The sequence below is a fragment of the Ptychodera flava genome, chromosome 20 (assembly GCF_041260155.1).
Source record: "Ptychodera flava strain L36383 chromosome 20, AS_Pfla_20210202, whole genome shotgun sequence".
NCBI classification, from domain to species: Eukaryota; Metazoa; Hemichordata; class Enteropneusta; family Ptychoderidae; genus Ptychodera; species Ptychodera flava.
In genome coordinates, this window is record NC_091947.1 from 26,408,187 (window position 1) to 26,419,621 (window position 11,435).

At 38.4% G+C, this 11,435-nt stretch overlaps 1 protein-coding gene across 1 annotated transcript; it reads right to left on the reverse strand.

Annotated features, from left to right (window-relative positions):
• Nucleotides 1-196: 196 nt before the first annotated feature.
• On the reverse strand, nucleotides 197-5,246 carry LOC139120439 (uncharacterized). Its single transcript, XM_070684843.1, has 2 exons — nucleotides 5,066-5,246; nucleotides 197-1,651 (listed from the first exon to the last, which is right to left on the reverse strand). The coding sequence occupies exons 1-2, from the start codon at nucleotides 5,117-5,119 to the stop codon at nucleotides 218-220; spliced, it is 1,488 nt and encodes a 495-aa protein (XP_070540944.1). The 5' UTR covers nucleotides 5,120-5,246; the 3' UTR covers nucleotides 197-217.
• Between the last annotated feature and the right edge of the window lie 6,189 nt (nucleotides 5,247-11,435).

Genomic DNA, 11,435 nt, shown 5'->3' on the forward strand with positions numbered 1-11,435 from the left:
AACAATTTTCTCCAACCTCTGTATAGTACATTGAAATTCCTCTATCCAATTGTGTCCGTTCTCCAAGATAACGTCATTTGTGTAATGCTAATAATGAGGTAAACACATTTAGTTGTTGTATATTAGCGTTCAGGTCAATGAGTTAGTCCATAGAAAGTTCCCGGCTGTCATAATTCGATCCATATTTTGTCTCCAAAAATGTATATACTTTTGTAGTTTATATCGCTATCGTTGTATTTTCTTGAAGGCCAATAACTCGACACTTTTTTTCGCACGAGGAAAACTCTGGTTCAAGAAAACAGAGGCCAGACATGTTCCTATGATGAAGATGGTTGTGAGACTCACTGTGATTGGTACAAGGTAGAATATCTTGTGACTGCACCAGCCATGATATAATGATCAGTCCTACGTACACAAGCAAAGAATAGACTATGCATGCGGTTCTGGACAAGGCAAAGCTGTTAGGGTGATTTCCTTTTGGCCACACCCGGTTTTGAATTCGCAGGAATGCCTCCATGGCAAACCAAGCTAAAATGGCCAGCAGGTACTGTATGGTAGGGATCCGCACCGCTTCGTTCATTCGGACCCATGCTCGACCTTTCGCCTCTGGGAGCCAGCTGAACAACCACACGTTGAAACACATGTAACCAGCAAATGGCAGAATTCTCGTGAACGTTGGCAATTTCTTCCAGAATGACAGAGAGAATATCTGTGTCATGGCGAACAGCCAGAGGAACCCGCATAGAAACATCGGCCATGATTTAGTACCGTCAAGTTCGGGTCCGGCTATCTGAACAGCCACTGTGGTGCTGTGGACCACCACCCACACTTCTAGAAACAACCTCCAGTAACGATTCAAGTGCATTCTGGTGTACATAAGGCTTCCCTGAAGCATCAAAATCCAAGTATATGCAAACCCAGAGACATGGGCCCAGGTGTTCTCCATTGGATGATACCAGAAAGTATAGACTGCGGCCCAGGCAAATGCATAGCCGTGGTACTTGCGGATGAAGTCGATGGGTTTGCTTCCAAGTCTCAGTTTTTGACTGAAGAATCCTTGGCTCTTCTCAGTTGGCCAGCCAAAGGCTAATCCACGGTCTTTGTACTCCAATAGTAGGACCAGAACGAGAAGCATTATTACGGAGCCCTGTGAGCTGGCTACGCTAACATCTTGAGCAAGCGCATCATAGAAGACTTGGGTCTGAATCAAATGCAACAGATGAAATCCTGCATTGATGTACAAAGCATGCCAATTAAATGGCGCCATCTCAGTCGAGTACTTTGGCTCTTTTGTTTTCATTTTCATCTTCTGGGCTTCGTAAATGACCATCCATACGAAAATTTGATGAAATACGTAACACAGCCATACGACGATCCTCGTCAATGCGGTTGCCTTTTCGGGAGGCAGCTTCCAGTAGTGCCATCTGTAATGTGCGTCGGGACCGTACCTTCCGGTGATGTTAAACTCTTCTTCGAATGGTTCCGGAAGAAATCTATCTCTCGAGGTCATGCTAACGTTGTGTGTGTGGCCAGATTTAGCATCCCAGCCGCGTAGAGATCCAAGCCCAAATATGACTGCAGTGAGACACACTATGAACATCATTCCGAATTTCCACGCCCTCACGTCTTCCCGTTTATCTTTGTGCGTTACCTTTAAGTAAAAGAAGGAAAAAGGAGACTTAGCAAATGCCAATGGTGCGTACTCTAATAACATGTTGAATAAATTGAAGTTATCAGGACGCTTGAGAGTGAATATGTCAACATCAAAACATCGAAGCAACATTTTCTGAATGAGTCCAGTGGTACAATGATAACTTAAAGGGCAACAAAATATTCTCTTCCATGGCGGGAAATAATTGCAAACATTAGAGGAGGCACAAACAGACATTATACGAGAGGGGATAAAGACAGAATATGCTGCAACACTACTCATTGCTATAATTTAGACTCCTGGAAACATATAATCAAATGAAATGTAAAAAAAGAGAGCTGTGATATCTCAGACTTAGGGTAGCTGAGAACGCGCCTCGGGGACAGATATTCTGACTCTCAAGCTTTTACAATACTTTTCTGATCTAACACTTGTGATGGTTTATTTTAAAGCTCCTAGGGTAAGAAAGACGTTCACGATCATAGTTTTTCAGATATCAAAAATTTTATTTTTCCTCATGGAGTTAACCAAAGGGATGGCGGCCATTTTGAATTTCAACTTACATGAAGATGTCCGGTAATTTATTTTTTTCTGGTTACCAAAATTTGCATGGTGACCCCTGATTTTTATTCTTGATCGGGTAAGAGTATGGTTGAAAGTTTCATAGGTAAAAGGTTTGTGCAAAAGTTTGAGTATTTCACTTTCGAGGTACGTACTGCCTAAAAAACTGCTGCCTGACGTCACCGTTTTGAGAATTATCTCAAAACCAAATCACTGTACTAGAAATTGCTTAAATGGCATGAAGTCAAAGGTCAAATCGGCTAAGAGTGGACCGAAATTTTACAGGTAATCGCAAAACGTCTTCATTAAGTTATTTTACTCAAAGTTAAATATAATTGCTACCCATATTGTGAATTATTTTAAATTAGGGGATATTCCACAGCTGCCTAATCGCAGGAAACATGGCCCATATCTTTCAATTTAAGTGACGGGAAATACCATATTTGAGGCCGAGAGGAAACGCTAGCATGCACTGTATTTGAGAGCAAATATGCAAAGGAAATTTAGCAAAAATGTATTTTTTTACGTTATTAGAAACATAAATGTCATCAACAGCATTGGTATAGAAAGATGACTAGTAGCAGGAATTCATGATGATAACAATGTAACATCAGATATCATTTACAGTATAATAAAATGTAAAACAACTGGGACATAGAAAAGGTAATATCAATCATCCCAAAGGTAGCGACTCAGGTTCATTGGCACGTATTTTCAATTTCTGTAAACCACCGATGCGCATTTTCATGTGGAAGAAGATGTCACACACGGGAGATGGGGTACATTTTTATTGGCTACGTCATCGAAGAGTTCAAAAAATGTGCCAGTTTTTCAAATACAGTGAGCATACGGTTGTTTTACTCAAAATCGCATTTTTTTTTTTAGTTTTTTAAGCAAAAAATTTAAGTCTCGATGGTGATCTGTTTACGGCAATGGACAGCTGGGTATCCTGGGAAAAAAACTTGACTTTGATTGTTGAAATTCTTCTGTTTTCGCACAATTGAGCCTTCAAAGTGTCAACTTGACGAGTTTTGCATAAATTGTCGGCCTTTGGTCGCATTTGTCAAGATATCTTCTCATCAGGGCCATTTATCGGAAATCTGAGTCACTGTCTTTCAGATATATCTATTGACTGTCTACAGGTGAAAAATCAGGTAAATCTCTACAGGCGCCGACGACTTAAATAAAGTACCCAAACTGAACTCAGAAAATCAACTATCTCTGTAAACCACCGATGCGGCACACATTGTAGGCAAGAAATCCGACCATAATGAGTGCTCGGTGAGCGTCGCTTGTTAGGAAGACCGTTGAGGGCGCATACCTGCGCAGCGAACGAAGGGGCTGTGAAGAGAGTCAACATGGAGCTTAGCTCCATGATTATACTGAGTGGACTTGTTTGCCTTTGTCCGTACTACCATGGACATAAAACCAAGTTGGAAAGCATAACATCATAACATCAACAGCTTTTAATTATGTTCGTCACGGTATTCTTTTAGTGAAACTATCGGCAAGGGATGTCAAGCCTTATCCCATAAAGATTTAGTCATACACGCATAGGTACCAAGACTTTATCGTGTGTTGGAATGGGTTGTTATTAGAACCTTTTCATTCGAAGAATGATGTTTAACAACGTGGAATTACGTCACCTCTTTTTTCACCGTTTATTTGGATGATATTAGTAAGAACCTCTTTGGTGACGATAAGGTGAAGCGCCGACGATTTAGTAATTATTTCTACCGGCGCCTATGGCCAGCAGATGCTTTGTTTATACGTGTAGTCATCAATTAACATATTATGTAACCATGCCGTACCCATCTTCTCTTTTAGTGTTTAGGGAAGAACCGTTTGATTTCGGAGGGTTGGAGAATTTTTGGAAAGTTGATCCAGTAATGTCTTGAAAACAAAATTGATCATAGCACGTCAAAGAAAAAATAATTGACACACAATTTTGGAAATCTAACTCTCTCATTCTCTCGTGTTCTCAGAAGGTGCGCCGGCTTCGTTGGCGCTAACATTTTCAAAATACTCGAGGAAGTCCAATGTCTTTTTTCCCAATATTCGTGATAAGAACACAGAACAAAAGTTATGTCAAAACTCGTTCAGCAAAAACTTTTGTTGTATGCTACGTCCTGGCAAGCACGTTTCATGGTTTATGTTGCAATAAACACTGTCATGATCAAAACTTAAATAAAGATGTTTTCGATGGACTTGTTCAGTAAAGTGAAAATTTAAAACACACAACAGGATTCGCTACACTACTGTTAAACAGGATATATTATTATTTAGTAATTTAATGTCATCTGTCCTGTGCTCACACAGAATACTATATTCTCGTTATTTTTAGATATGCAGGTGTGAACCAGTGACATTTAATTAACTCAAGAACCGCATATTAAACAACTGGTAAATCACGAAAAAAATTAAAGATTGCATTGTTTCCACATGTGGAAAAAATGATGCAGGTCAGACAATAGAAAACAATTTGCTGCCACGGTGGCGGGGAAAAAATTGCTGCCATACTCATTTCCTCCATCCCACCCCCACCCCGAAATCGAATCGTTCTCCCCTCTTATCGTTCACTGTATATCAATCTTGTTGGTAAATTCAAATGAAAATTAAAATATTTCTACCATTGTTAATCCACGAAAAAAATGTAAATTTAAAACGTCGCAAATTAGCCCAGTGATTTTGAAATTTACTCTTTTAAGGTTAGAAATTCCCATGTCCGTGTTTGCCGCCTTCTCAACAGATTAATGATTAACCAAGCATTGACTAGGACAATGATATCGATGTGCAAGACATTGGATGGTCATGAAGTGACAATTAAATCTTACATAAATATTATGCACATACCTTTATTGGTTTGCTCGCTTTGCCATTCTGATGAATGATTGAGGGTCCGTTCATGATGGTGTTGTGATACGGTGCATCCAAAGAACAGAGATCGACGTCAGTTGTGTACGTTACCGCAACAGTAAAGGTCTATTCTCTGATTTTAATGTGGATTGTAACAGTCCTCGTTATCGAACAAAGCTATCGACGCCAAACAGATGAGTTATTGCGTAATAATGGAGATTGCTTGGTGTGCAGAACGAGGAAACAATATTGACTTCGATAAGGCCCCACCCCAAAAAAATGTGCTGTTCCGATAACCCGACCTACCCTATTTTTTATTTGCCGACCCTAAATTTTAAGAGCTACGTAAGCACGGAAGTCAAAAAGAAAGAAAGAAAAACCCGCAAAATCACGCGTTCGTTACTTGGCAGTTGATTTTTGCTTGAACGAATATGTCTTTTATGTTTTTTTCCTTTTATATGTATGATACATTTTTCTGGAAATGTTGTGGCCAGTGTTTGACCACCCTGAACCCCGAAATGCATATTTAAAAATAAAAATATTTTGGAAAAAAAATCCTGCCGACCTACCTACCCTATTTTTGAAAACCGTGTTATCGGAACAGCACAATTTTTTTTATTTTTATTTTATTTTTTTCCCTCATTTAAATACAGGTTTTTTGTATGTGTGAATATCACAAAGCAGGGAAAATATTCGTGCTATTATAATTCAACGAGACACTGTTTTCGGTAAAAATCACATCACAAACTTAAAGTATTGTTCAGTGTACAATGTACATTAAGTGACAGTCGATCCATACAGTGAAACAGTGGCAAATGTAACAAATCCTTCTTGCTGTTGAATCGGGCCTATTCTGACTTCAATGTGCACCGTGAAACTCTTTGCATCCTGTCTGCTCAGTGTACAAGGTCACCGAGGTGTAAGAGCTCCCCTAACCCTATAAATCCAAAAGAAATTATAAAATTCTATGTACTTTCATGGGACGACCGTACTCGGCGTACTTCCTGCAACAAATATCAAAAAGTGAACGCTGACCATTCGCCGTCTATATTCATACGTATGCCTAATCATGGTGGTATTGTCGCGAAGAAAGACGGGCGTAATTCCAACCGATGATAAAACGCTTACGATACGGCTAGAGAAGTTATGCTGACCTCGTTTTGAAGGACTGCGACAATGCATTGACAGATTGTCGTGTTTGTCAAGTCCAAAGATCATCCGGGTATATTTTGCCGCTTGATAATTTGTAATGATTTCTGATGTTATCAGATTCCGTGCTGTTCAATAATGTTTCTACTATATCCCAGCCGGCAAAAATGCTGTTACCACCGTTCAGCTTCCAATGAATTACCTATTTTGATCAGATGAAGAACTAATCTTGCTTGATCACACATTGGCTACAATCACAGTCCCTCCATCGCGTGTACATTTTTTATGAACTACGCCTGAATCGTATACTATTGGCGCTTCTATTTGTGACGGGGAAAGATTAATTCAAGTTGAAAGGTTGATGAGAATTTAGCTTATTGATATTACATGTTTGTAGCAAATTTCATTGCAGGATGTTCAGAGGTGAAACCTTGTGAATCCCGTACTGTTCGATTGATTCGATTTATCACCCAAGAGTATGGTGTGGAAATGATTAGAATCTGTAGACTTCTTGAGGGGTCATCCCGTCTGCGGCTGCGCGACTTTCTTGTTGATAAACTGGCCTCTGCCAGGACATTAGCGATGGATGTCTAGCAGAGTGAAGTAAATTCAGCATTCGATGCATGTTCATAGTCCGTCGGGTTTTGTGGCTTTGAAATTACTACAAGACTTTGCTGAGTAAACTGTAATTGCCATCGTCTCCTCGTCTATATGAAGCTGCTTCAGGCGCCATCACCAGTTTGGTACAGCCACCACTTTAAAAGTGGGATATGTATCTTGGATAGGCTGTGCATAGCAACGGACCTGTTGTATTGGTCCAATCAATGGTCAGTCTTTTATACTGTTGTTTTACGGTCTTTTTTTTACCTTCCCTCAGTGCGAAGAGGGTCGACGCATCTCTACATCGGATTGTATAGGAGGATACGCACAGCAGCAAATGGGACAACCTCCTCCCTTTCAGATACAAGATGTATAAAATAACCTTTTCTGTGTTTTTTCCTCAGGATTGTACTATTTTTGTCATGTATTTCTACGTGAACAGTCAAAATAGCTTCACTGGTTAGCCTGATGGATTTCATGTGACTTCAATAAGTCATAGCAAACGGCCGGGCAACAATAATTATCGAGCGAAAACCCTGCAAGTCTGAGATTAGAGAAATCATAACCTGTGATCGATATTTGAAATTCGATATGACTGCTGCACAACGTGGTCACTATACGAAGGAAAATATTGACTTCGATTAAATTCACAAAAACAACTAGACGCTCTGACACTCCCTTTACTCCACAGCGCAGTCTTCAAAGTGAGTCCGGCAGCAAACCTTAAATAAACTGTACATTTTTTAGCGTCCCAGAATCTCTCGCCGACTTTCATTCTACCTTCAATGGAAGTCCTCTTGCGTATTCAGCACACGACTCTCTGACTTTTCTGAACGGTCGGCTTCAAAACGTTCTGTCAAAAAGTGACGCGTTTTGTCACACTTGACGTAGGCGGCGCACTCCTGTTTGATGAACTGTGTGATGAATGCATTATGTCGAAAGATGAAACGATGTGACTTTCTTACTGTTCGATTGGGTTTCACCCTGGAGTGTAGGGGGAAAATGATGAAAATGTGTATGTCGTTCGTCTGATCTCTGCAGACTTTTCAAGAGACAGAATGTCTGAAACAATCTGATAACCTTTGACCTTCAGGATAATAATATAATAACCAGGATAATAATATTTCACTATACTGTAAGATTCGTTTCCATAATTCATTTTGTCAGATTTTTGATATCTTTTCCCTAAAATTAATTGACCCATTAAGAATAAAAACTAAATACAACATAAAACAGTACTAAAATTTCCAGCTTGCAGAACTCGTCATAACGTTAACATGACAAGACTCCCCATGTTATGGCCAAAGTTACATTTTTGCAACAGTTACTGAAGGGACGTGTACACCTTGGAAATCGAGACCTGCAATACACACACACACACACACACACACACACACACACACACCGTAAAGGAGCCCCTTGCATTCCCATAAAAACAGACTGATATCAAGAACATGCCATGGATTTCTCAACGGTAGATTTGATGTTTCCCATGCAATGCAAGCAAGAAGCGAGGCGCGATCCCAAGAAGACCATCTTACACTTCAATTACTCGGTCAACGACTCATAGTTTTTCGCATAAAATCAATGCCATAGATTAGGTCTAGCATTTCAACGATATACGCTTGGTCTGTTGAGTTCGAAAATCAATTCTCCAGAGCATGCGCACAAAGCCGACGTCCATTGAAGTCAGCGAAACGTTCCCCAGAGACAGATCTAGATGAACCTGGCGACCCTCGGCTTTGCAATTTCATGAAGTCATTTCGTAAGGAAGATGCCGTATTCTCGAGGGCACATTTCTCAGACTCAGTTTCCATACTGTACGAGTCTCTCATAAATGAAAGATGGTCACCCCATGGAGTGATAAAATTTTAAAAGAAAAAATAAGACTGTTTATTGAATATAAAATTCAATGGAAAATAAAAGTCTGATAGGAGAGTTCATGTACAAACGAAAGAATAGTTAAACCACGACACGAAAAGTTATATGGTATCTGAGATTCTACACAAACTTACAACAAGGAGATAATAAACGATAACAATTTCATTCAAACTATTAGTCTATTTTGTCCGAATTGAAAATGATTCCAATCAATAGAAAAATCACTTTTTGTGAACGAACTTTCCGAAATTATCGGAATAACACGTAAATTATAATAGTTTGGAATGTCTCAGACTGGAAAAATTCTAATTTGATCTCCTCTTTAAACATCCGAGAAAAAATATATGTTTCAATGTCTGTATTATACGCACAGACACACACACACAGACACATCCTAAAGATCAAAATCCTATCACAATCGTAATCTGACCGGCGTCACGATGAAAAATCATTGAGTTATTAAATTTCACCAACTCTGACACGCAGTGGCATGGGATGCAATGAATATATGATTGATATCAATACAAAATTCAAACTCAATCTATAGGTATATCAAATCACTTCACGGCATCTGTGGCTATCAGAATGATATATGATATAATGCTAAAACAAACTAACATACTAAAATTAAGGGTTTTTTTCATTTCAAACTACAGCAACAATGTATCTGTAATCTAATACACCTATCAAAAGCAGACTTTTATCAGTTTGTGTAAACTCGTTTTCAAGAAACCAGCCAAGGCCTGATCATTGCCCACTTCAATCAAATTTTTATTGTTTGTGCTACCAGTTGCTGCAGTTGCCGCCTAAGGGATCATTGCATACTGAAAGTAACTGTTATATAACACAATATGGGTGTTATAAACACGGAGAGTTTGGCAGACAAGACAGTGTTCATACCTAGTTTCAACTATTGCAGTTGAAGTCCAGGAATAAAACAAGTACATTTGAACATCCACATGACAAAGTATTCATCTAATCTCATCGCGTGACGTATCTCTGCTGACAAGCACTTTCCCCCTGGCGAGATTAGCCTGTGTACGGTGATGTATTCCAGAAAACGTTCCTGAAGAATGTCATTGCTTCTTCTGGACTGTTGTGACAGGTTCTTTTCTCAGCTTCATCTTACACAGAAAGGTTGTCTTCAACGTGTCGTAATGTTAAAAATAAAAAGTATAAGTGAAAGCTCAGATCATGTTAACGTCTGCTAGAAGTTCACTCAAGGTATACAGTCACCAGTAATCTAAATATGCACATATATGGTCAAAGGGGCGTTCCTTGGTATTCAAAATGCCCATGCGAGGGCGCTGTTTTTAAAAGCAGCCACCCGCTTAAAATCTATGATCGGTTAGATTTTCTTTTTCCATGGTACGAAACTAACTGTGGCAAAATTGGAACAGGTGACAATATATCTTTAGTAACTGGCCAACTATCCAGGATAGGCATGACCAACACTTCAAGATGGGTATCATCAAACGCATCAGGTGAGTACCAGCCTATTCGTCTGCCTTGTAACGAAAAATTCAATAATTAGACCTGATTAGTATTATACTAGAAACAAATATTGCATAACTGTCAAAACCCACAAATTGCTCATAAGAATACACTGCTAATATTTTAAAACATCTGCATATACATTTATTTTAATTCATGAACTTTCAATATTTGTATTTATTCTATTTTTGTGTGTTACTGAAATTATTTTCAAAATAACTGTTTTGTAAACATTGTTTCTCTATTACATTTTGCCAAATGTAGAATCTATGATTTTATTTATTTATTTATTTATTTATTTATTTATTTATTTATTTATTTATTTATTTATTTATTTATTTATTGTATTGTATTTTTAACCAATAAAGCACACCCAGCGACGGTATACCATTTTGGACTGTTCACGACATATGTGCACGAAAGATGGCGAGTGCATGTACATGGAGTGAACTGGTCAAAATCGAAGTGTATCATCGCTGAGGTAGTTTATATGGCTATTTTACCACAATATTACATTGAAATTCTGGCTTGAAACATCAAAAAGGGAATGTTTCTCGAGCTGAGAGCTCGTGCATGTTCTAAGCATGCTATATTGCGAGTATAGCACGGTTATTTTCACGTTTCGAGCAATCAGATAGCAATATTTGCGCCATCAGTATACTGGTATAATATAATTATGTTTAATATTCAATAGGTGAATACCGATTTATTGATCCATTGATTTGGTGCAAAACAAATTCAAAAAACAATACCAAACACATTGTTCGCATTAGCATCAATTTTCTGGTATTCTACTTGAATGTTTTGTTGATGCAGTATTCCTCAATCAAGTAGACCTTGATGGATAGTGAACGTGAATTCAATTGCTTTTGTTATCCCTTTGAGTGCTGTAATTTTTCCCACCAAAATTTTAGTGCAACATTTTACCAATATTTATGAATTTTTCTGCAGTTATTTTGATTATTTTGGACCAAAAGGACATCATATGTCATTAGCTAAAGTTTTTTATCTAAATTTTGTAAAAACTCTGAAAAAGAATTAACTTTAGAACATTTTATAAAGGCGACAAAAATTGACTTTGGCGCTCAAAGGGTTATACGGGATATAGCTATGGCTGGGTGCAGTGACAAGAAGAAAATCATTGAATGAGATTATACTTTCATGGCAAAGTAAAGACATACAATTACTCGCCATTTTTCCTGTATAAAGTGTTCCTCGGCGGAGACAAGTCTAGCTACAGTTG